The sequence below is a fragment of the Eutrigla gurnardus genome (genome assembly GCF_963514095.1).
Source record: "Eutrigla gurnardus genome assembly, chromosome: 5".
Taxonomy (NCBI): Eukaryota; Metazoa; Chordata; class Actinopteri; order Perciformes; family Triglidae; genus Eutrigla; species Eutrigla gurnardus.
In genome coordinates, this window is record NC_139919.1 from 18544538 (window position 1) to 18571308 (window position 26771).

Sequence of the window (26771 nt, forward strand, 5' to 3'; positions counted from 1 at the left end):
CTACAAGATCTTCACTTTATACTATTAATAAAATGATGACAAAAATTATACAATAAACTGGATGTTTATTGATGATTCTGGGATTTGTTATCACCATTTTTCATATGTAGTGCATTTATATATGTAAATATAAACATATTTACACTTGAGAATATGTTTAACCACTAGGGGAAGTTATGAGCCGTTGCATAAAAAGACAACATGAAACATGAGCCTCATGGTTGCATCACCATAACTATACATACGTGCTTTACATATACGCTGTATAAATAACATCATAATTATGTGCATCTGGAGTGCATGTGTCATTTGGCAGCATCGATTTAGAGAAATTAAGCTTTTATGAAAATGCATGAGTGTATTCTATTGTATACTCAATCCAATTTGCACACAGTAAGCACACATAGTGTACATTACTGGAACATAATTAGGAGGATTGAAGCACAAACGGATGCAGGACAAAGACAACACTAAAAAGGTAACCCAGTGTGGATTGCCATGGCACTTACGCAATACTGTGTTCACTTTAACTAATATCACGGGATTGTTTTGACCAGGTGTTCATGTTATCTCTTAAAATTCCTGTTTAAAAAATGTAATGTCTAAAATATTGATTGAATAAGCAAGCTTTCAGCAGGCCATTATTCTGGACTTTACTCACTGCACACTTGTTAAATGACTTCCCATCTGAATTCCTTGTGAAGTAACTGCAATAATCAAACAAGGATTGGGAACATTTTCAATACAGTTTCTTCAGTGGTGACTGAGCTGATGTTTTATTAAGGGGAATGAGCGGTAAATGTGTTATTTCCTGCTTCCGGTATTACTCTGTAAATCCACCTCTGTTTATTTGCTGCTGTCTCAGAAAAATACCCACAGCATCAAAACTGCATGAAAACACCATTGAGGCATCAGGAATACTCTTTAATGTCGCCTACTTTAAATATTAATATGGTAACTAATCGTCATCGCGAATTATATACTAAACGTCTTGGGAATTTATTTAAAAATAGAAGTATTGAGATAGAAATACTGAGTAATACAAGGCCTCATGGCATTGTGTGGCATTTAGAGACAGACAGGTAGGAAAAAATGCAAAGAGCTATGTGAGACAACCCGCACACATGAACTCACCAGAGGTCACAGATCTGCATCTCAGAGCTTCCAGGAAGTAGAGAGAGAAAAACTCAGTTGCTCGAGAGAGCAGTGGCTCAGAAGTGCATGGGATGTCACGGACCCCAGGCCATCATAGGATTCACCACTCGCCACCACCACCATGATCAACACCTACCAGACCAGCCTGGCTCCACCGCCGGTGCCTCCGCGTCTTAGCGGGTCCCATCCGATCCTCATCCCAGCTCCAGTTCCACCACGAGGCCACAGCAGGTCTCTCACCAGGTTCTTGGTTGGTGTCGTGTTGCTGCAATTATTTCTGTCAATTGCAGGATTCATCTTTCTGTACCACAAAGAGCAAATGGTAAGAAAAAATATATATATTTTGTTACTTCTATTATTACAGTAATAATCATCCAAGCAATTACAAGCTAAAATATTTGACTTTGACAAAAGGTAATTAGTTCAAGAAAAAAAAAGCCATATTATTTTGTATTATTATACACCGCTTAACTTAAAAACTTAAGTTTTAATTTAATTATAAATCAACAGATCTTTGCATTTCATTGTGACAAATTAAATATGACGCAAATCCTTCAAACACTTGGCTTTGCAGCGTTGAACGAAAGCAGTCGGGCCAATAAAAGGAAGGAAATGCTCTTGAGTAAACAAGTGAACTGTGAAATTCACACCTTGGGGTGAATTTCACAGTTCAAATGCACATTTTATAAACAATATAACATATATCATAAGTATCGTAAATACACATTCAACATATTGCATGTATTACATTCCTTTCCCTGATCTTCCCCTTTTTTTCATTCCATCAGCTTTCATTTCAACTTCCATCAGATGGAAAAAAAGGTACGTTCATTTAATTCCTCAGAGTAACAGTTACACACAAAAACCCGATCTCCACAATGTCTCTGACCAGATGTTTGTTCTCTTCTCTAGATTACATCTCATCTGAAAAGCAGGAATCGTCCACCAAAGCCTTGGCACGCATGGTATTCAAGATGCGACCAAACACATTAGTTCAAGACCCTGCAAGTAAGAAATTATGAAAATTACTCAACAAAAAATATCTTTTTAGAAGTTCGGAGCAAGAACGATTCTCAATAAACGTGTCCCTCTATCTGTCCAGCGGGTTATCTCCAGTGGGACATCCCCCACTCGGTTCTCAGGAACATCGGCTACTACCACAGCAACTGGTTGACTATCGAGCACTCTGGGGACTACTACGTCTACTCCAGGGTGACCTTCTCCAAGGGCAGCTCCGAGCAGCCGCTGGTCAGCCGGGTGAAGCTGAGGGAGGACGTGAAGGGGGAGGAGAAAGTGGTGATGCAGGCCTACTGCAGCCTGGACAGCCACAGTGGGTCTGCGTTGGTCCCCCGCCTGTGCACGGCCACGCAGGGGGAGGTGATCACACTGGAGAAAGGAAACCAGCTCACTGTCTGGGTGGAAGACCCTTCACTGGTGAACTACGTGGAGAGAGCCACAACCTTTGGGATGTACAAACTGTAGGGCTCCTGTGTGAGCATGTGCACAGATCCGACAGCAGGAACTCATCAGACGGATGTACTTGGATTTCATTCTGCCGAGATCGCTGTTAAACACACTGGATCAACAATCAAACTAATGGATTCTGATCTTTTATCATGGAGATAAAGACTACGTTCCTCAAAATTTAATTTATTGAATAGCATGCAAATGTGATATTTTTTACTATTTTAGTGGCATTTGTGAATGGTTGTACTGTATTTATTTTTTTTATATATATAACAGATGTCTAAGTTCTGGAGTTGGTTGGAAGTAAAGGAGATTAAATATGAACATTCAAACTAAAGCAGCATATTTGATGTTGTACTGTGTGCATGTCCAAGTATGGAGCAATCCATAGTATTTTAAATGGTGGAAAGGAACGACGTGCAGATATTTTCTGCAAGTTTTAGTCAGCATTGTTTGATAAATCAGAATTACAAGAGGTGATCAGGCGACCTTATACAATTTAAAAATACCCAGATTCATCACCGGGATTAAAACAGCAAAGACTTTTCGGACAAAATTATGGACTCCCCAGAAATCGTGCTGCGTTTTCAGTCTAGCTCAGCACGTACCACTGATTCTCAATTTCTAGGACACGAGAAACCACATAGCAAAGACAAATTTTCTCATGAAGCGAAGCCACAAGAAACGAGCCCACTTAGGATGTAGGTTACCACTCGAGAGGTGGTCAGTTTCATGCACGTAAAGACATGCATGCATCAAACTGCAGGTTGTTTTCGGTGGTACATGAAATACCATTTGGGAAGCAAATTCACACTTCAATTAAATCCTTGATTACATATCGTATACGCGTTATTGAGGGCGCGTTTGTTTTCTTCCAAGCGAGCTGCAGACATTCCACTTTTGCGCTGGATTTTCCTTTCTTTCTTTCCTTCAAAGCAGCCATCGGTTACCGTTATTTTCCATAAAGTATATGAATCATTTATCAAACTCCTGGAACATGTTGAAGGTGTGAAATCCATTACAGTAAACCCATAGGTTTCATTTCTGTTTTGTCATGTGGTGATACATTTTAAATGCTGATTCATTAAAAAATATAGTTCCTACCTTGGAATAATAAAACTTTGACAAAATGATTGTAGATGAAACATTGACTACGATACACTACACACCTCAAGCATCGGCCATTGGATTATTTATACTGTATAGAATTTAATTTAGTCTAACGGCCCCTAAAAGGGAAAGGAAAAGAATTCAAAAAGCAGCAGCATGGTTTGAATTATAGCATTCAGCAATGTCATGCAGGATAGTAGTAAATATACTAAAAGACAGGCTCACAGGATGTCATCTATTCTAGTCACGGCTTCCATCCTGTGATGTTAACAACCCACAAATTTCTGAACTGCACATGCCGAACGCTCTTGGTGGATTTTCCGGTGTGAATGAGGAAACATGCAGTTCAAGCTGTGTGGTTTACACACCTTTGGAGCTTTCCATTTCTCATTTGGTGAAATTCATGTCAAAAACCCATGTATTATATTATTTTTTTAATAAAAGAATGACCATACCAAACACAAGGTAAAGAGTGTCTAGAAAAAAAAAAAAAAAGCATTACAATACTTGCAACAACAGTAATTGCATAGAACCGTTCAAAAACAATACACACAGTGGTCTGGAGTTAAGCGAGCGCGCTGAAGCTTTTGGGAATTGAAAACGACAGCGTGTGGTGCTTAATGAAAACTATTTAGGATACAGGAACGGCAATAATGTTAATCCCGACATAGAACCAACAATGAGACGGAGTCACACATCTGTACAGGAAGCAGAGCCTCTGTAACGCTGAAGAGATTCTGGCTGCCGATTCAGCGTCACATTAGGAATTGAAGATCAGCTTTTTTTTTTTCTTGCCAAAGTGTCCTTGAGCAAGACACTGCCTCTGCTGCAGATGTACCACTGCCACCTTGTACCCTACATGGTGCTCTGACCCCTCTGGAAAGAGGTGCACGCAAAAAAAACAAACAGCAAAGTATTACAATATTATTACATTTTGGATCATTTGGGATGAAAACTGGGACCTGGACAGTGATCTTTAAACACACATCAACACCAAGAGACTTGATTAAATAAAAGGTGTAAGGAAAATAATGACTAGCCTAACTGTGTGGTGGCTTAACCACATGTTCCGGCCCTTTTTTTTTGGTTAATAAATTGGGTTAATTCATTAATTATTATTGCAATTTCTCCAAATCTGGCCTACCACGCTGGGACGAATCCAGAGGTCAGTCAATAAAGCAGTCACTTATTGCATTTCATTAGCATCCGCTGCTGCTCTGCAGTCCAGCAGATAACAGTGTTGACAGTGCACACACTCAACCTCATGAGGAAATGTACCGTGGTGGGTCTTTTTTTTCTTTTTCTTCTTTGTTTTTTTTAAAAGGCTGCATCTTAAAAAGCACACAACACCCTGCATGTTTCTCAAACCCAATATAAACCCATGAAGCTTGAGCCATTCTTACTGAAATATTACAACAAACCACCTGTGACACTTTCAGTATACATCATGCATTTAGTCCCAGTCCGGTCTTAAACTCTGAGTTAATCGACCCCTTCGGGAGGCACTTAAACAGGTGAGCTCTACTCTACGCCCACAAATACATTTCTCCGTTGATTTCCTGTCTGCATCAGCCCTGCGGGAACCTGTTAGGAGACCACAAACAAAAACCTCCTGACGGACCCGACAAAAAAAATCATCTTCCCTTGGCCAAGGACGCTTTTTTCTGCCTTTACACGCCAACGTAGTTTCATAAAATTCCAGAAAGATGTAAAGGCAGCAAAAACTCTATCTTTAAGGCTAACACCACAATTAAATGCTTGGGTGAACAATAAATAATTTTAAAATTCAAAATAAAGCAAGGCTATGGAGTTAATACGTTAAAATCATACTCGAGTATATTTTAGTAAGAAGGGAAGGGGGCAACACCTTTGTCATTACTTGCGTACTCGCGTATAGAAAACGATACATAGTTTTTCCCATTTCATTATGCGGCTGCATCCCTGATAGCTTTGGACTATAGATCTGAATATCTTGATTATCACGTCTCTGAAGCAGAAGTCCTACTGTAGAAACACTGTACATTCATGCAGTTTTTAAATAAACAGGTGAGGGCTGCATCTGCAGACAACAGGATGTAACACGATGAGCGAAGCTTGTTTGAATTGCTTGAACGCCGACAAAAGAGGCGTGGAAAACTTGTAGCGTGAATGTCCACAATGGTACAAAAAAGAATGCCAATCGCACATGACAGCACATGGATGCATTTCCCCCCCACTGGGTTGTTCTTGTGACGAAGATCATGACAGAGTCGGGATGTGAGGTGAAGAAAATCAGTCCCCTTAGTAACAGAAGTGCATGCAAGAGGAACGCCTATTGGACTTGATGGCTTCGTACTCCTTATTCCATTTCCTGCTGTAGCAAAAATATCTTTTTGTCCAAAATGGTTCCATCTGCTTGTGGGGAGCGTTCACAGTCGCCCGGCGGCGAGAGGCAATATGTTTGAAACATCCCACTTTAACGGTCTTGGGTTGAGCCGAGCTGCTTTGTGAAGAAAAACATATTTCTGGTCTCGTTGAATGAGGCTGGATCAGGACGCCGGATTAGATTTCATCATCATCATCATCATCAACAACAACAAAAAAAAAAAACACACATCAAGCTCCAGCACTCGAAGTGAAGAAAACTCCAAGCATCGTCGTGTCAGCGAGGAAGTTCAACTCTGCTATGTGTGATTGAAATATGGAGACGCAACATAGACGGATACACACACACACACACACACACACACCGGACCCTCCACAAGCACGCTTACATAAATGTACACACACACACACACACACACACACACGCTAGGATGAAGGCGACCGTGTGGGCGTGTTCAGTGGCCGACGTCGTCCCAAGCACAATCGTTCTTCTGCTTGGCCAGTTTTCGAACCACCCTCTCCAGCTCTTTGCGAGACTTCTGTTCCTCCTCCAGAAACTGCTTCATCCACTTATTCTCCTGTAAAACACACAGACCAGTATTTAACCCTTTCCCCACTGGACCGGAACCCCACTAACAACCCACTAACATCTGGCAATGGGAAAAGGAGTCCATCGTCTATTTTTGGTTTCCCCCGTTTAAAAAACCTGCTAATATACACTCGTTTTGGTGGAAAAGGGTACGACATGACTTATATAAATATGACTTTTTTTAGTTCTCGCTTTAAGATTTTCATGAATTTACCGTTGGTATTTTGCCATGATATGGCATATGAAAAAATAAATTGATATTGATATCAGTTGGGTACATAGTGTCTACGTGAACTGCGTTATTGAAACACATTCAGTACATTCGTCAAACTACATTTACTCTTACCTTTTTCAGTTCGTGAACCTCATCCTTTAAAGCATACACAGCATCGACCAGGCTCCTGAAAGAAACACAAAAAATGCTTTATTATTAGACGATATAAAAACCTTTCAAATAAGCTGCTCATGTATCAAGCAGGTAAAACAAACTATTTGGATACCAAGGTTACAATGGCGTTTTCATTCACGCCTCAGCAACATAAATATCACTATTTCAAAGCCCCGTTTGCCAATGTTAGTATAAAAAAGCCTATTTTCCAAATGAATAACATGCTTACTTTTCCTCAATAACCGTCTGCCCGTTGCTCTTCATCTCCTCCACGATGATCTTCTCTTCCTCGGGCAGAAGCACCTGAGGGACGCACTCTTTCCGTACCGCTGCACAAACACAAGTTTTACGAGGAAGCGTGAGTCGTGGGTTGCATCAGCTGCTAAAGACGTGCAATCTCGGCATAAAGAGAAACATTCTCCTTACATAAGCGCACGCCGCTGGTGGTCAGGCTGGCTCCCGTGCAGTACGCCTCGATCACCCTCAGTATCTGAGCGTCCTCCTCCAGCGCGGCCGTGCCTGAAAGAAAAGCCCAAAGCGGGTAAACATCATGAATACACACTTCATATTATAGTCCCGCACATTTCATATTACAGTCAAATAAAACTCCTACTTTTCCTCGTTTGGGCCTCGTCGTCGGAGGGCTTCCGCTCTTTCTTCCTGTTGCCTGGCAGGAACTTCTTCATGGGCCGCGGGCTCTTGCTGGAGTCCTGGAGGAGCGGAACATCAAATTCAGCACGTCGCTCTCTACACACACACTCTCTCTCTCGCTCTCACACACACACACACACACACACACACACACAGCTACAAAACACCTGTAAAGCCACGGCTCCAAACCAAACAGAATGCAAGCTTACGGGGACGCGCGTCCCTCATGAACGAACAACATCGAAAGGACAAAATTCCCATCAACAAACAAGGCAGCAAGCATGTGGTGATGGCTGAGACCAAACCAGCCAGGTGATCTATCTTTGCTACCCTGCCTAACAAGGCATAAAGAATATCAAACACACATATTTTCATGGTATCATATAAAAACATTTTACCCCCCACTGACCACCGGCAGGGGAGAGGTAAAAAATGCTTGAAATATTCAAGCTTTACAAAGCTACGGGAGAGGAAGTCGAGACTTTCTACATTCTATCACATCAAAATGATGCGGTTTTATGAATGAGATATTTTCCATTGCTGATGCCATGTTTAGGTTTCAGCTCTAAAAAGAAGCGCAACGTCTGTTTCCTCCCCTGAGCAGAATAAAAACTGGAGGTGTGAAGAAAAATTAACGTGCTGAAAATGACAGTTTATTCATAGTGAATTCCAACGCAGACGGGTGGTAAACGAAAGTCCTATTCTTAGATTACTTTATATGAAGTCATTTGCTCCGTGCCCTTCGCTGGAATAGAGAGGCTTAGTCGAACACGTAATGAGAAAATAAGTTAGTAATTAAGACATTGAGCATCCACTCTCACAAACTCCCTCATGTGAATCAGGAGGAATAATTATTAGCATTATATCTCATAGAGCCTTTGAAGTAACTCCCCCTAGTTCCAAGGATGTACAAGAGGGGGCGGAAAGGTCACGAAGGCTGGTATGCAATTAATAGCACACTGCAATTTGTGTGTCAAGATTTAGCTCCACCCACCTGCTTCAGGAGTACATTGATCGTGCATTATGCTTAGTGCACACATGTTGGGGTCCTTCTCCCTTTCACTGTCTGGAGCGGCTCCACACATTACGCCTGATGACATCACAAGTTTGAAACTTACCTCTGGTTTCTGGCTTTGAGGGTAGCCCAAGTTCACAAGTATCGATAGAATTTTCCAAGGCCGGGAGAATACAATTCTTAATTTAGGTGGCGTTCCCCTTTTAAAAGAGATGTGATCTGAGCGATGACAGCATATTCTGGCAGCTGCTTGTTCAAATAAGGCACGTGTGCAAAACTAGATTTACTAGATGTCCAAAAAGAGCAGGACATATAGAAATGACGAGGCTGCAGTTGTTGCATGAGAACGTTTTTAACTTGATTCCCAAAAGGGAACGAAAAAAAAAAAGCAGACACGCAGGGCCACAGAAAACAGGAAACCAACAGATGACAATGAAAGAAGTGAAAGAACAGAGCAATGGCATGCCAGCTCAACACTGGGGCAAACACACACACACACACACACACACACAGGCAACCCCATCCCTCCCCCACCCCTAGGCCACATCGTTAGCCACACACACACACACACACACACACACACACACACACACACACACACACACACACACACACACACACACACACACACACACACACACACACACACACACACACACACACACACACACACACACACACACACACACACACACACACACACACACACACACACAGGAACTGAGTGAGATCTAACCTTACCTTCATGATATAAGACATCCTCTACAGAAGGCAGGATGGAGAAAGAGAGAAAAAGTGGAAATGTGCATGAAAAATACGACGAGAGAATGGTGTGATAGCGAGTTAATGGTGAACATTTTTATACCCCCCTCTGCCATCCACCTACTCTTCTGTGCAGAATAGGGTAATTACTTAAAAAAAAAAAAGACGAAGAAGAAGAAGAGAGCTAGGCAGGGCAGAGAAAAGGAGCCTAGATGCATGTTTACTGGACGGTCCATGTCTGAACATTTCAAAGTCGAGCTGAAACGGCATTTCATTCAACTCTGAACGATTGGAAGAATTGGATTTGATCATTAAAAAAATTGCCCCAGCTGTCTTCCAACGGTGCAATACCAAAGTTGTAAATAATGTTGGATAGATGTAATGATGTTATTGGTTGGTCATCTAAGCATTAGTCATATTTTGTCTTCCAGGAAGAAAAATATTATATATATATTTCAGCTCAAATTTAAATTGCTGACACTGATAACTGTGTTAAAGTTTCTACCTCCCACATGAACCACAGAGTGAGAGCACCATCGCACTCAAAGCCAAGCTCATAACCCCCGGAACAATCAATGCCAGGGAGACTTACTGCATAATTAATCATGTTTTCAAATATTCGTTGCTGCGTTTCAGTCACCGTGGACTGTGTTTTGCTGTGCAGAGTATTAATCTACATATGAAGAGTTTCCCTTTGTCATCATGGTACAGGATGTTTTTAAAGATGCCGTATTAGTGATTGTTATTAACATGTCACTAAGGTGACGAATATGCATCAATATTTGTCCAATTACTGGATTAAAGGTGTGTTTGTCAACTTCACGCATGTTTGGTGGGAAGTTTGTGTTAAACAGGACAGTGGAGGTAGAAAAGGGGGGCAGAGGGGGACTTGTATAGGAGGGGGGACTTCTAACCAACGATGTACTACATGACAGCTTGCAGGAGATGCATATAGAGCTCGTGTAGGTTTGTCTGAGCAGCTCTGCGGCCTCCTACCTCTTTGTATCCCAGCGCAGCAGAAGGTTTGAGGGGAGGTGCTGGGCGCAGGCAGCTGAGAGACCAGGGCTTGCTGACCTTTGGCGGCTCCAGGGGGCCGCGACTGATGGCGCTGAGGCTGCCCAGGTGGGAGAGGTGCGTGGGGGTGCCCACCATGCTCAGCGGCTTGCCTTCCACAGTCTACATGATGGGTTCAACGAAAAGAAGACAAGCAACTGTGTGGGAATCATATGTGCAATGAAAGATGCATCTGATGTGTTTTCACACCTCGGCAAGGTTTACTTTTGGTATTGTTTTGACTGTTTACAGTATATGATGGTGTGTGCGTGTGTTAACCTTTGAGATGGTGCCTGCAGGGCTGCCTCCTTTGGTGTAGGGCTGAAGGTGCTCCAGCCATTCTTGTAACTCCTGGCCACTACTGCAGAACACTGTAACACGATCGATCATGCCTCCTGGAACACACACACGGACACACATGTCTGACCGAGTTCAGCGTACCACAACTTGAAATGTTGAAATGCAGGTGTGTTCTACTTCACATGTAGCCCAAATGTTAGCAACACATAGAATAACGTGAACATAATGCTTAAATGCAAAATGAACACTGTCAAACGGATTCAGGAAGATGCCCTAAACTAAGAGATACGGCTACTCAGTGAAAGGCATGTAAAGCAACATGTTTTGGTGAAAATCATGGGGAGACCTCTGTTTCTTAAGGCCTTGGGAGGCAAATAAATGACAAAAGGCAAAATGTTCACCTGCAAATATTATATCTCTAGGGCTTTTATTGTGAAAGGTAAGAACAGAAGGAGAGGATCTGGTATGCCTTTTTAAAGGTTGAACGTTTGCCATCTTGTGTCAGACTATGGAGCCTTTGAGTTGATATAAATACAGCTGCGACTCAACCCGTTCTGCACCGTGTAATTGGTCGATGCCTTCAGTCGCTCTGAGAAAGCGCGGAAAAAACCAACCTTGTTTCGAGTTGGCTTTTTCACTGCGTAACATTCTAGTTCTGTGTGTACCGAAACAACGGTTCGGAAAAAATACACCGACGTGCAAATTAATCGATCAACAAAACAACGCCTCCAGTGTGTACAGGCTTTGATTGTAGAGATTATCTGAATCAAATGCTTTATTTATAGCAACTAGTTATTTTCTTCTTAGGGCAACTCTGATATTCTTTTATTGACTGTACAGCCACCAGCATGAATATTTCACAGAGAGAAGGGCGGCCTCGACAACTAGTTGGTAATTTAAAAATTGTCAGTGTTGTCATATGGATTAGTTTGCTGGGATTGGACACTGCACTCTTCAGCTGAAGGGAAGAAGATGAGCCTCGGATGCAAACCTGTGATGTCCAAGGCGTAGTGGGCATTGTCGGCATCCTCCGGATGTCTCGTTACTGTGGTTCCCGTCAGTGGCAGTCTTGTCTGAATGGGACAAACAAAGGGAGAGGAAATGAGACACACCATATTATATTAATATAGGTCATACTATGTCTCGTTATCGCCTGAAATGACACGGACAACAACACAGAAATGAAAGGTGACACAAATTTTTAATAATACTCATGAAGGACTGATGTAGGGGACGTAGTGTGTAGTGTACCTGATAAATAAAGCCACTCATCCGGGGACTGGCAGAGAGCATCACTAACATATTCGGGAAAAGCATGAGATAGCGCTCCTCCTTTTCCTGCAACAAAGACACAAAAACAACGGCGTTGCAAGGTGGCAAAATGTGGTTCATACAGTCACCGAAAGGAAGGTGGCTAGTCATAAAATCATTCCCGTACTAGTTTTTGTCACACCTACTGATGTGAAACCATCGTTACTGCTGACACTAGCATATTTTAGGTCAAGTTAGCAACTGGAAACTAGTTTGGGGAGGCTGTTGCTTATTATTTCAATGGAAAACAGGATGAAGGCTGGTATGTGACTAGCATGGTGGTTGGAAAGAGGGTGACTCCTTGTTGGGCTGTCTTCCAACCACAGACCCCTACACAGAAACCACACCAGAAAGACGAGATGGTTTTGCAGTACGTGTATGGCCTACATAGGTTTTTGCTTTGACACAGATATGCAGGGATGTTGATTTTTGCACACATGGTTCGTGGACATTGGGAACCCTATAACACATAGAGGCCAAGATAAATGCTTTGCATATGTTTTACATAATGCGGCATCGGCGCCTTTAACTCGTAATAGCAAGACTAGGCATTAGTCAAACAAATCTAGGGCACTTCACCTCAAGGTGTCCGTGACACTTCCTCCGCCTGCTTACCTGCATCGAACGACGCACACTCAATTCTCAATTGAGGACAGCGTATGAAATATAATGACCCAATATATAGCACACATGATATGTGAAAATATTAGCCATTGGAGGTCTGAGACACTTATCGCAATCATAAGAACATAATTAGCTTTATTGCACATTTCATGAACTAATGAAGGTTCTTGTAGCTGTCTGGACTGTAGGCTAAATTTCAAGGCAAACATTTTTTTTTTTTATGTGTGACAACTGCATGTTTAACTGCTAGTATATGTGATAGAGGAGGAATCCAATAGGCGTCATTGAGAAATGGATATGGTCATTTTTATGCTACAAGGAATGACTCCACTTTTCTATAACTTTTAGAGTTGGAAAAGAAGCACATGTAAGTCCTCACAATCTGTTTTGCTTAGCAATGCAATAACTCTCGTCACAGTTTGCCTTATATGGCGCTCATCTATCCCCTTTGACTGAATGGAACCCTGGAGACTCTAGCGCTTTCTGGACTGCGTCAAACCCGGCGTGTCTCTCACCTCACTGGAACCATTTTTCACGTGCACCTGGGACATGTAGGCCACGTGACCCAGGCTCTTCATGCTGTCTCCCTCCCAGCCTCGCACTGGTTCCGATAAGATCTGGAGCTCCAGGTTCTTGCGTTTACGCAGCTCCTGGCACTGGGTCTTAAAACACACACACAACACTCAATTTACTGGAACAGTAAGATACATAGGGAAACTTTGGATCAATTTTGAAATAACTTTTGGCCGATGTGGAAAAGCTTTGCTATTCATATCTTTTTCTAGATTTTACAAAGTTCAGTCCACATCATACAATGACGAACATGTGACAGGTACTCTTCCAAAAAGGTGGTTTCTCGTTTCTTCTTGGCTTCTTGAAATGTTGAGTAACGAGCAGCAGAGTTCCACTATGGATACGGCTTTAGACAATGGAACCATTTACTGTGTACCTGGGTTTTTTTTTTTTTTTACTTCTTTGGCACAAGTATATGAAGTAACCTGCAACTTAAAGTAGCACACTTTCAGGTGCTAGGCAGGGGCTCTCCCTCTTTAAACAGGAAAAGTGACAATGCAACAGTTGCCATTTTCCGCTGCACACAAATGAGATTCTGAACACTTCACAGGAGATGTAACTAGCATGTCTAGAGCGCCTGCCCACCCGACCACACATTCAAACACAAAGTGAACAAATACCAACGCGTGTATGTTTTTTTTTTCTTTTCTCCCCACTTTCCTGTGCAGCTCTGCTGCAGAGACATGTGTGAGTCACCCCGTCTATTTTTACTAGGAACTCCAAGCTAGAACGTGGAAACTGTGTCTTGGGGTTATGTTCACTCAGGTACAATGCGGTTGCTCATTTCTAATCACTCTTGGCATTTCAGTTCGCACCCACTGTAGGAACAACATGATCACTCAACATGCAGTGCACACTTCCATTATCCCCCCCCCCCCCTCACCCAAGCTATGCTTGATTATGAAGCGCTATGTTACATTACACTGTCATTTCATAAACTCTTAATAGTTAAAAATAGCCCACATGAGACTGATTTAATTTGAGTGTTTTAGTCAATTAATTAACATTAGAGACAAAACATCAGTATTCAAAAAGCAAATTTACTTAATGCTGGGGAAGGCAAAATTACAGGCGGGTAGGTTGGAAAGAACGTTTTGATAATAGTTTAGCTAACTGTAGCCGTGAGCTAGCTGCAACTGTGAAACACTTGTGTTTTGTCAGCGCTTGCATAGCAACTCTTCCTGCGTGGTGCAGGCTTTTCCGCCACAGAATCAGGCTTTCCCCCGTCGTGTGAGAGCATCTGCATTTGTAGAAGTCAATAGGAATGTCTCTCAGAAATGACCTGTGATTGGCTTTACCATGATGGGCTAGAAACCAGTAAAGAGAGCCAGACGAGTGCAGAAGTCTAGTTTTCCCTCAGACAACCTGACAACCCCTTATCCACTAATGTCAGAATCATACTGCCCACTCCTGCTTAAAGCAACATCTTAACCTTTCACACAAAAGTGTCGAGGATTTAGTTGGGAGGATAAATCAATAAATGGTTAGAAATGGGAAATGACAAGGAAATAATGGACAATTGACATGAGAGGTTTAAAGGATGTTTCACTTGTTCCATTGTGAATACGCCTAATCCCTGGTGGAGATGGACAAAGAGGATATAGTTTAAAAGGAAAGGTGTGAAAAACACCTGCCGTTGTTATTAATGTTCTCTTGTGTCTCTGGCACAGCTGCAACATCTGTAGTCCTTCTGAACCGGTGTGACATACTTGGTCTACCAAACAACTACAGTGTTGCTTCAGCTCTGGTTTTAGTGGCGCTCCTTGTTCTCGTCACTTGTGTTCTGTTTCCAACAATTAAATGGCATCCCAAATATGAGTGCAGAGGGTGTTGTCGACGCAGATTAAAAAAATATATATTTTATTTTGTTTCTGTTCAGTTTGAGCAAAGTGTGTTTTACGATGAGTTAATAAGGTAGTTCAGCCTGTCTTAGTTCGGCGTAAAGAGAAACTTGAATTCAGAAAGTGCCCGGTTTTATTTTTCAGTTTAGGTCTGAGAATATGGTGGCAGATGTTCCCCTTAATGCATGGATGTCCCAGACTTACCACTAGGCTCCTAAATGCTGCTGTTGCCTTTACAATGTCAGCATAGTCTGGGTGGGCTTCCTGCGGAGGAAAAAAACAACACAGCCGATCAACAATAGCAGCCTAAATCCTTGAAATGTTAAAGCACATACAGTACATGCGCTGGGATATAGAAAGGAGGTCAGAAACAGATGAAGACTCGAGGGTTTCTAACTTTCCATTGAAAAAGATTATAAATCAAATCCACAACATTTAAAAGCCGTCAAAATGTTCACAGTACGGAAATACAACAGCCAGTTAGAATTATTTAAAGAAACATATGGAATCATATATCAATTCAGTATGTATGAAAACATAACACATTCATTCTCTGTACCTCCACGTGTCGCTCCAGCTCCTGCAGCAGCGTGGGGTATTTGTCGAGCCTCATGAAGGGTTTACTGAGACTGGTGGTCAGGGTGAGGATCCCTGGAGCGCTGGCTCCTTGGCTCTCCATGAACTTGTCTAGTTCCTCACTGTTCAACACAGATAAACACTTTTTTATTCACAGTTAAGGCTTTTAGATTATTTTTATGGGGATAGATTACAGTGCACAGGGAAATGACGAGAACTTGATATTGTTTATTATTTTTAACTATTGTGTGCACGGAACACTTATTGGCAATAAACTCCTTTCTGATTTCTGTACTGTAAAACATTTTTAACTATAACTACCCTCATTCACTACAATAATGGTTTTACCGTGTGTGCCTCCAGAACATACAACATTTATATATCACAATACAATGCAAATAAACTTGTACCATAAAACTGAAAATCATCATTTAAAAATACATAACTTAACTTTATTCTGTACTCATTCACTGCATCACCCATGAAATAAAAAATAACCCACTTTCTAATGAGGCCTGGAAGGTGTTTCTCATATGCAACAACAAGGTTTCTATTAATTTGTCATTGCTGTGAGAACCACTAACAGTGATATAGTGACATAATGGACCGCAAGCGACTGTAATAGTGTTAATAACGTATTAAAAGATATCACAAATGAATCATAATTTTTGGCACTTTTCCTGTTGCAACACTTCACAGCAAGCGTGAAAACGTGCTTTGAATGCAACACCATTCATGAGTTTCCATGACCCAAAAAAATCAGTCATAGGGAATCCTGTAGCAACCAGAACTTTTAACATTGTCTAAATGTGAATGTCACCTTTAAAAAAAGGCCCCTGAAACCAGAAATGCAAATGTGCTAAATGTGAAAAGGTCTCGCTTGCCTGTCAACATGACCACAAGTCTATGTATCCTGTCAACAGTCAGTTTCCTGTGTGTAATTCAACTTAAACTGCAGCTCGCGATGTAGAATCAGACAATCACATCTGCATTTCTCAAGAACAACTCAATGCATGAAGCCATTTCACTGTAATCTATGCAATACAGATTGATAACACAGCCAGTCCCACTCAATGAGAACGATGCCTTTTAATAGCACACAGGATAAAGGAAACTTGCAGCAGTCGGGGAGGACGAGGTGTAACTGCTCACACGCAGTTTAGCCTCCTGCTTATTTACAGATGGGAAGCCTGACACCTTGTGGTTCAAAGCTACAGATCAACAGAAAACAACATATGATATGTGAAATTAATTACTGCAAAGAAGTCAGAGGACATTTAGGTCGGTTACATTAATAGTTCCCAACCTTTTGTCCTTTGACACCGTGACACAGGGTGCATGTCTGAGTTTTGAGCAGCTCAATCAAATATTGAGTTTTCCTTTTCTTAATAATTTAAAGGGGCAGCAAGAGGTTAAAGTAAATTCACATATTGTGTAATTATTTTCTTACTTTCTATCCAGGAAATCATCTCATGACTCCTTCAGGTTATCTTGTGACCCCTGCTGGTTTCGTTGTAACACTCATGAGCTGGGCGACTACCACCACGAGACACAGTTAAAGCCAATCAAAATGACTTCACGCAGATGCCATTTCGCAAAATAGTTTCATGGTTCAGAATAGGACTTGTCTTTGTTGTGGTAAACGGCTGTGGTATGCCGGATTTGTGTGCAGCGGCTGACTGACCTGTGGTCAGTGAGGATGCAGACAGCTGAAGGATGGCTGCAACAGTAAGCCAGGTACAGAGTCTTGATCTGGCACATCAGGTTTAAATAGCAGCTCGCCACTCGCTGCTGGCCCTCTGGGACTCTGCATGGTCAGAGCGACAGAGACAAGGTTAGAGAGCAGAACGAAGATGGAAGACAAAAAAAAAAGTGATTGGAGAAAGACGGGGAATAAAACGCATATTTGCCATTCAACTGATTTCTCATCAGATTAACACAGCATCATGAAATCATAATATCTTATATTTACATTATTTCTTAAACTGAATTTGAGACTAATTTAAAACATTTCAATGCCCTGAGCTATAATGAAGGCGGACGTTTGTTACTATTATTTTAGATGTCAGAGTTTCCCTTTCAGCGCATGAATGCACCAAATCAATGTGTGTAAACATAGTGAACTTGAGAAAAATACATGGGGCTGCATGTTTACTACGATGGTTTAACCATTTAAAAACACATTTCACTCATTGCAAGTTGGTGTCTGTAGTGAAGAAATACGTTGAGGGGATGTCTGGGAGGAAGGAAGTGATTACAAAATTAGAATCAAGTACAGTATGCTTTGCGAGGCACTTGGCAGTATCGTATAGTACGTGTGGAGTGGAGTAGTCCAGCATGACTTACTTGGTACAGTCCTCCAAAGCCACACATAGACCCTGCTGGAAGGTGAGTATCTCCTCCAGGTTTCCACTCAAGGTGGCGCTGTCTGCACTGCTCAGCCTGAACGTACAAATATTTAGCATAAGCAGAGGGAATAGCGACTGTTATAGAACATGCACGACGAAAGGAAGTGAACCATGAATGCACAGTAGCCGTTATCTGTCCATACTGTCACACATGTCGGTGCTCTTACTTGTCGCTGGCTTGCAGAGGTCGTAGGTAACAACTCAGCACCGTTTGTAGTTCTTTAACAAACTCGCGCTCATGCTCCAAGATGTCCTGTACCACCTGCAAAAGAAGCACATTCAGGAGATTCCTTCATGTTTGCCTGCGCTGGGCAGTAAGACGTTCCTCAGTAACACCTTACTGAAATATTATTATTAATTAATCCAAGCAATGCTGCGCTACCATAGTGCAATTTGTCTTTTGTGGCAGGTGGGCTTGTGTTACTATGGTCACGACGAGTCCTTTATACGTCTTTGCATCGCGTCGTGTTAAACAAAGTAATTATTAAAAAAAACGAGTAATAAGTAAAAAATAGTACACTTTACTGGTTAACTTGCCCAACACTGGTGTTGGCAGATTTCAAGAAAGCACAGTATTTCTTAAGGGTAAAATGTTATGTAAGCGAAGTGACATTATTAATAAATATTTTCACATGTTCTGCATCATTTTCACTCACCACGCTGAAGTAATTCTTGGTCAGCTGAGTGCCTTTAGGAGACACCGGCTTCTCTGTAAGAGACAAGTAACAAGGATGAGACAGACTAATAGACTAATAACACCTCAGTACATCACACTTCCAAAGTAAGGTGTTTATATATTATACAAAATGTCAATCTAATAAACTCAGGAATTCTTGATTGCGATGGCGTGGTCCAACTCACCGCAGGGTTTGATCTCTCGGACGTAGTTGCTGGGGAACCAGCCTGTCTTGCAGTTAAGCGTGCCCTCCCACCATCCTCCGTCCTCCTGCCGCATCACGTGGATCAGGTCGCCTTTATTGAAGGACAGCTCGTCCTCATTGTTCTGCTTGAAGTTAAAGCGGGCCTTCACCATGAACTGCCCACCTCCACCGTTCTCAGACATCTCCTGTCACAGAGATCACACACACACGTATTTTTATCGGCATCTGGGTAAAAAAACAACAACTAATATTCAGTGTAAATATGTACGTGCAAAGTGTGGAACGTCAAATTGGAGTGAACTTGAAAATGCAGATATGCGGGATATAGAAGGTACCATACCACTGATTTGGATTGTCGACGCAGAGAGCCTTTGGATTTGGCGGAGGAGAGTGTGTGTGAAGATGTCGACTGACTAGGAGAGTGGCCACCGGACTGCGAACATGACCTCTCAGCAGCACAGTCTATGGACACACACACGGGAAGCATTACATCATCATCATCATAATCATCACAGCTGAGGCAGGTACACAGTCTTTGGGTGCTGACATCTTGCAGGTATGATCCATTGCTCCAGGATAAAAATACACACATGGTGCGACACGCAAACGACGCCTGATAGAATCGTAAGAATACCAAGACTGGAACACTGCAGCAAAATAAGACAATGCAGCTTAATGAAGAAAGGCAGCACGCAGTCATTAAATTATAATATAAACACAGTATGCCTCAGTGAACCCTAATACCGTTTGCTGGTTCAGCAAATAAGTGATTTTAGACTACTCGGCACATATTTAACAGAAGTTCCTCCAGCTCAGTTTCTTATCCGTGCTGCAGTTTGGTGAAAAAAGCAAAGATTTATGTTAGAGACGCTCAACCCCTCTACAGTCTGTCATGGCTGCACCGCTGCAGAAGAGAAGAGTGATTTACGGTCAGTAGCTGCCAGCTGTCCTGCAGTGTAAGTGCAGTCCTTCAGGTGCACTGACAGAGGTATCAATTTTGTTGCCAATACTCGCTTGAAAACTGACACATGGCCGCGCTGCAACCTCTTACACGCAGAAACACATTCACTGAGGGCCGACTCCCCATTCAAATGCCAACTGGATGGGAGCCACAGTCTAATCCTCGAGCGAATCACAGAGGAATGGAAAATAAATATCGTGCATCGTTAGCCTCGGGAAGTTGTTATTCAGATCCAATTAAGGAGTTCAAACTCGATAAAACTGTCAAATGCGTTTGGGAACCTTCAATTAAAGGTGGTGTAATGTGCTAAGGTAACGCGTTGTGTAATTTTGTTTTGTCAGCGGATCAGGTGGAACCTATGTAATGTATGTTAAGCTGGAAACAGGCTGGAGATCTCCTACTGCTTTCCATATGCTGAGACATCAGGGAAGGCGAACCGATTTGATTAACAGGACACTGAAGGCAGCAGGGTAGTATGCATGTACTGCAGACGGGGCTCACGCTGGACCCCACATGCCACTCCCCACACACACAGCGAAGCCTAACAACCCCTTCTGTCACCTCTCTGTGGTTACTACAGCAATATGTGCATGCAGCCTATGTTCAAAAGCATTAACCCTTAACCAACATTCAGCCTGAGCAAAGAACCGTCAGGAGCAGAGACTTGGACGAGGACAATGAGTAAAACCAGAGGCCTCTTATGTTCAATCATAACAACTAACGTGACTAATCCACTTCAAATCAAGTTTACTTTTGAAGATGGGAGTACAGCTGCTGGGCATAACCAGCCTATAAACGATTTGCATATCCAACAGAGCCAGAGTATTGATCCACATCTCACATTCTGGCATAAATCCCTTCATTGAAGTGCATTAAATAGATTGATCATGCATTAACAAAGTCATACCAAGCATAACATCCCCAAAGGAAGATAATGTGAAACGACTGATGGGTCCAAAACTACTTAGAACATTAATTCATTTATTCATTTGTCAAGCAGACGTGCCAAATATTTGTACATCATTCTCAAAACGTAATTTTCAACAATTTTCTGAGATGTATAGAATAATCGATTCATCAGAAAATAATATAAATATATATAAAAATAATCACCGCAGACAGCACCGATATCATGCTCCATCTCTACCGCCATTAAAGCACAAGTCTACTACACTGTTTACATACAGGAATGCCATAAACACATGTTTATTCTCAAATGGCCTGGAACATCATGCATTTATCATAAAGCATGCAGAGGTGACTCAACAATGCTCTGATCCAACAATGCTGACTAAGACATTCTAAGGCCCCTGGTTCTCTGGCAGCTGTGAGCTGGAAACTAGAGGGCGATTGGTGTTACCACTTCAGTGCCCCAAACAAGGACTCCTGTGCAAAGTAATTAGCCTATGGGGATGCTGCACTGCGTAGCATTTTATGCTGTGTTCCTTATTGAAGAAGTGTGCATGCGAAAGCATGCACTCGCATTCAGTCACTTAAAGCATTTTACGAATGGAACAAAAGGACGCAAGATCAACAAAAGAGGAAATTATTCAGGGTGTATCAATGGATGCACAGGAGGAAACATGGCACTCAGCATGACACAAACACACACTGCCATGGCAGCTGGCGGAGGGTTACGCACTCTATCATGACTTACAAACAGTCGCATGGACAAAGTCTGTGAAAAAGACCACCATCAAGCACAAAGCACATGGATGTGGGGAAAAAACAAATCACCTGACATGTACATATGATGCAAGCTTGTTTTTTTTTGAATATTTCATCGATTTAAAGGGGAGGGATGAAAACCCAAGAAGCATTTTGTGCAGTATAAACAGATTTTCATTGAAGTCGTGATTTATTTTCATACCGCGGGATACCGTACAGAGAAACCTAATTCTACTGCTCAAAACGATTTGATTTTTTCCTTTCAGAAAGGACACATTGTTATCAAGCAGTCCTGAAAACGAGGCACAGAGAAGGACTGAAAAAACTCTCACCTTGTGTGGCAAAGTTGACTGCCAGCAAGGTGGTCAGCACCTTGCCGAAATTCTCACCGGTGTACAGCCACTCTGGTTCAAATCCCTGGATGGAAAAAGAACAGAGAAGATGAAATCAGACCTAAAAAAAAACTATTTATGCAAGATGGAATCCATCAGTTATGGAGGAAGAGCGTGTCAAAATTGGAAGTTTTCCGAGGATAAGTCCTCACTGCAGCAGCCCCGGGTTCAGCAGCACTTTCTGCACATCCTTCTGCCCTTTCAATCTCGCGCTGTCCTACGCAAATAAAGGCAAAAAGGCCCCAAAAAATATAAAAATGATTCTACTGACAGCAGAGATCGGAGGCGTAAGGCTTGCTAAGTGTATACAGACACGGAGGCAGCGAGAGGCTGCAGCACAAACAATAGATGGACACACAATGAAACACACAGGGATTTGAATAAGCCTATAACAAGACAGATAAAAAACTGACATGTTGAGCATGACCTATATTTTGTGACTCAGTGGTTTGTAATAAAACAGACAGTGCCGGACGCATTCGCAATTGTTGTGCACTTGTGCGCACATGTTGACACTCGCTCGCGTACACACACACAACGTGAGGCTGCTTGCTCACCGTCTCAGACAGCTATCTTCTTTCCTCCCGCAGATAAGGTTTCACATTTTAAATAAAACATCTTAAATATGGAGTTTGCTTTAAGGTTGTACACAACGCATCCCAAAGGCTGTACAACACAAAGAGTTAAAGCAAGTGTTTTTCTTTTATATCACATCTCTAGGTATGGGGCCAGCTGTGTAATCGACATGATTACTAAGTTTTAGTCCGCGTCCTTTTCATCATGTAAAAAAGTATCATTGTTTTTAAACTACTGGCTTCAAAAGCCCATTAACATTGATAAAACAAAATCGAGTATGCAGGCCATTCATCACAGTATTGATCTGGAATAATGGTTGCCAATATTGACATCTTGACCATGGCTAGAGCCCGTCGTTACAGTGAGTACTGTGGCAGTGTGTAAGGTCAGAACAAATACATCATGCCGTTTATAATGCGGCACAAAATATGTAGCCTTGAGCAGTAATTGATGCTTCCTCTTTATGCATCTCAGGGCAGAAGTGAAAGCAGTATGACTGCTGCCTTTGTGCAGTCATGGGACAAACAGGCACTATTTGCTATGTCCAAAAAATAAAAAAAGGAGAGAGAGAGAGAGAGAGAGAGAGAGAGAGAGAGAGAGAGAGAGAGAGAGAGAGAGAGAGAGAGAGTTCTCTAACCATGATCACATCACTGACCAAAAGGATGGGTAGGGTTTGCTGTAGCACCACAGACATCCCCTGATTTATACATCTGACAGAAGCCAAACTTCTGCCCATGAGCTACTGGCTGGCCGCAAAACGGTCTAATTATGGGCCGAGGCAGGGCTGGTGGATGAAAGCAAAGGGGACCTCCCAGACATAACAAGCCAGCTGGGCAGAACTACTGAACCACTTGACTCTGCAGCGAGCCAACCTCGCTGACTCAATTAGCTGTTTCAAGAAACCAAACTGATGTGACTCAAGACCAGAAAGGATTATTTTTATAAAGCCGGAGGAGAAATGACTGTCCAGTGTGGCAGTCGCAAACTCCCAACATCTGGGAATGATTTGGACATCTTTTAAAGCAACGCAGCCTTGCAATGTGTGCCCAGGGGGATTGTATCAATGTCGCTGCAGTGATGAAAAAGTGAATTTAAAAGGGAAGTAAACGTTGAAAAAGTAAGTTGTTTGTATTTCAAAAACACCTTGAACAGAGCCCTTGCTGTCTGGTTGAGTGGGAGTGACTGACAGCATGGACGTGTGAAGGGAAAAACATAGTCCAGCAGCAGCAGAGAGAACAGATAACATCACAAGCAAGAGTGTGTTTAAAGTCTAACGTCACCGAGGACTGCAGTGGGCTCAGAGCATCAACACACAGCGACTTACCTCCACTTTCAGGGACGAGCATCCTCTTAAAAACTCCCTGGTGTTGGCAATGCAGTCGGCTTCAGTTCTCGGATCCTGGCAATACTGAGAACACACACACACACACAGGAGAAATAAATACACGAGCAGCAACCAGCCAAACGCGTATCTAACGTACTGTCATTTCAGACACACGTAAAACAAGTGTCACTGTCGTGGCATATCCAAAAGTGGTCACCAACAGTTCACGAAATAACTGTGGATTGTTTCCTGCGTCTCATTCGCGCATACATAACCATTAACGCCGCAGAAACGTCAACGCGGATGGATTCAAGCTAAACATCCGCTCACTTGTCACAATTTCAAAATAAAGGTCGAGTCGTAACGTTGGAAAGTGAAATGCGGATGACGCGTTTGGCTTTCCGCCGTTTGTGAGAAAAAGTCCAGATTATCTGACAACCAAACAGGAAGAGCAATAAGCGGAGCTAGTTAGTAAATCATAGCCGAGATACGTTACTTCTTCCGGTTTTATTGTAGTTCGGTTATCTTGACGTCGCTTCTTTTACTTTTTTTTTTTTTTTAAAGGGGGAGGTCGCACGGGGAAGAGTCTCTCAGGAGGAAGTGACGAACCGTCTTTGCAACTGTTATTTGTCACTATCAACTTTATCACCTCAACAACTAAGCTAAGCATGTTTTTTAAACGACCCCCATCACTACAAACAAAGTAATCTAAACCCGAGTCCCGTGCCGTCCCCCTTTTGCTCGACCTCCCCAACGGCGGTCTCTGTCCAACGTTTTCACACACTCTTCCTGCCGAGTTTGCCCTGGTTTGGTGGGTGTTCACACCGAGTCACTCATGTCAAGAATGCGGAACATTTCTCCTCGCTTCGCAGGAAACCACATCTCGAAAATGTCCCAAATGTTATACTCAGAACTTTAGTTCGACGCATTTGTGGGGCTTCCGTAACAAAAATGCACGGGCGGCTACTAAAACTTCGCGGCTCGAGCACTGCGAGCTACACAAACACGAAAAGGCCCCGCTGCGGGGAGAAGTTCTGGTGTCGTTTTCATCAAACCCCTCCCTTCCCTCCACCGGGAGCCGTCGATCATTTGCCATTTGTTGACTTAAGTTAACTTAAACCAACAACTCACCTTTGGAGTGAAGCCAGGTACGAGCCGCTCCGCGAGCTTGCACAGGACGACCCCATCCTTGAGCGAGGTTTTCAAAAACTCCTCCGGGTCGGCGATGTTCTTTTTGGGCGAGCTGAGCACTCCTAGTGATATCAACCACGTTACCGTCTGCTCCTCGGGATTCATGGCTCCACAAAATGTGCATTGCCTAGGCACGCATCGCTTCAAAGGAAAACAAACAAACCCAAAAACTGGCGGCCTGTTCCGTATCAATATGCAACTCACATCCGCACTTCTGCTAGAAGTAAAAAAAAAAAAAAAAAAAGAGGCGGTGGGGGGAAGGACGACGCTGTTTCTGCGCGCATAACTGATGATCACCCCTACTGGCAAATAGACACCTCAACAATAGACAGGAGTCGTTTCTCTCTGCTAAAGTAGGAGATGCTGGCAGAGGCACCGTCTGTTATATTATGTTACAGTTTAAAGTGCAGCAATGGTCAGGAGACGCCGCCAGGGAATCTGGCGTGCAGCTGCAAAATTATTACAACGTACTGTACGAATAATTCTGTATATGAGATCAGTTGGCATGACATGTAAATAGCCGGCTAACATTAGAACACCAGTATTGAAACCCATAGATCTATCTACAGTATAGTTTATCATTTTGGGCAGGATGCTGATGTTTTCAGACATAAGCTGTGTGACTACTGCCAATTTAAATAGTTTTATTTGGAGGAGGAAACATGATAGCTTCTTTAACACACACGCTTCAAAGGTTTGTTACAAGCAGGTACCACAAACACATAAGCCCAATTTTTTTTAAGTTACATTAGCCAATGCAAGAAAGTGCCAATTCTTTCATGACGAGTCAAAATAGTCAACCACAACATTTCCTTTAAACTCTTTATTGAAAACACAAAAACTTGAATAAGGGTTAATCCACAGCCTTTGTTTCAACACGCATTTCCACTTGAAGATTCGACCAGCACTCCCAACAGAAGCCTCTGCCAGCACCTGAAAGACAGTAAACACAAACTAATTACATCAAGTTTTATTTTTCAGCAATAATCATAGAGATTATTATTTCTATGCAAGAAAATAAAACTTTTATTTTGCAAATAACGTAATAGACTTACTACAATTAGTCTGGTAGAGGTACCCACTCTGATGCAGCATGGTTTCATTGGTCCAACAACTTGAAGACACAGATCTGGTAAATTGGAGGGGCAGTTGCCTCGGAGTGTTGTTCATCCTGCAATGAGAACATACAATTAACCCATTGCCCTTCACTTAATCATGTATTCATGAAACATCTCAAAATTATTTTATAGTCCTTGGTCCGACTGGGAATTTGCTTCAACGGTGTCTCCAGTTTGGCAGTTTGGTGGACGATTGTGCTCTTCCAGAGGTCTCCGTTGTTTGGCATGCTTGTGGAAAAGGTTTTGATACTGAGAGAATGGCTCTTAATTATTAAAAAAAAATGTTTTTTAAGTTTCACCAAAAAAGGTTTATAAAATTCTTATGATTTTAAAAATGCTTCTGTTGCCAATCATTTTACTGAGGTTCGACGACTGGTGAGGCAAAAAGGGTCATTTTGAGGGCTCAGTTGGCAAAATCATTGATGAAAAGGGACAAAACTTCTTGGGATGTTGCTGCACTTTTGACAATGCTA

At 42.3% G+C, this 26771-nt stretch overlaps 2 protein-coding genes across 3 annotated transcripts; one reads left to right on the forward strand and one right to left on the reverse strand.

Annotated features, from left to right (window-relative positions):
- Window positions 1–1192: 1192 nt before the first annotated feature.
- cd40lg (CD40 ligand) lies at window positions 1193–6298 on the forward strand. Its single transcript, XM_084009034.1, has 4 exons — window positions 1193–1477; window positions 1944–1977; window positions 2068–2163; window positions 2258–6298. Exons 1-4 carry the CDS (start codon window positions 1277–1279, stop codon window positions 2635–2637), a joined length of 711 nt encoding a protein of 236 aa, XP_083865160.1. The 5' UTR covers window positions 1193–1276; the 3' UTR covers window positions 2638–6298.
- Window positions 4152–25393, reverse strand: arhgef6 (Rac/Cdc42 guanine nucleotide exchange factor (GEF) 6). 2 transcript variants are annotated; one of them, XM_084009032.1, is made up of 22 exons: window positions 25121–25393; window positions 23990–24073; window positions 22030–22114; window positions 19409–19530; window positions 19049–19253; window positions 18844–18896; window positions 18355–18449; window positions 18126–18221; window positions 17464–17586; window positions 15763–15901; window positions 15408–15467; window positions 13305–13451; window positions 12106–12192; window positions 11846–11927; window positions 10834–10949; window positions 10498–10677; window positions 9481–9501; window positions 7687–7783; window positions 7500–7592; window positions 7303–7402; window positions 7032–7086; window positions 4152–6674 (listed from the first exon to the last, which is right to left on the reverse strand). In XM_084009032.1, the coding sequence occupies exons 1-22, from the start codon at window positions 25283–25285 to the stop codon at window positions 6552–6554; spliced, it is 2328 nt and encodes a 775-aa protein (XP_083865158.1). In that variant the 5' UTR covers window positions 25286–25393; the 3' UTR covers window positions 4152–6551. The 2 variants fall into 2 exon arrangements, with proteins under 2 accessions (XP_083865158.1, XP_083865159.1); XM_084009033.1 differs by lacking the exon at window positions 9481–9501.
- Between the last annotated feature and the right edge of the window lie 1378 nt (window positions 25394–26771).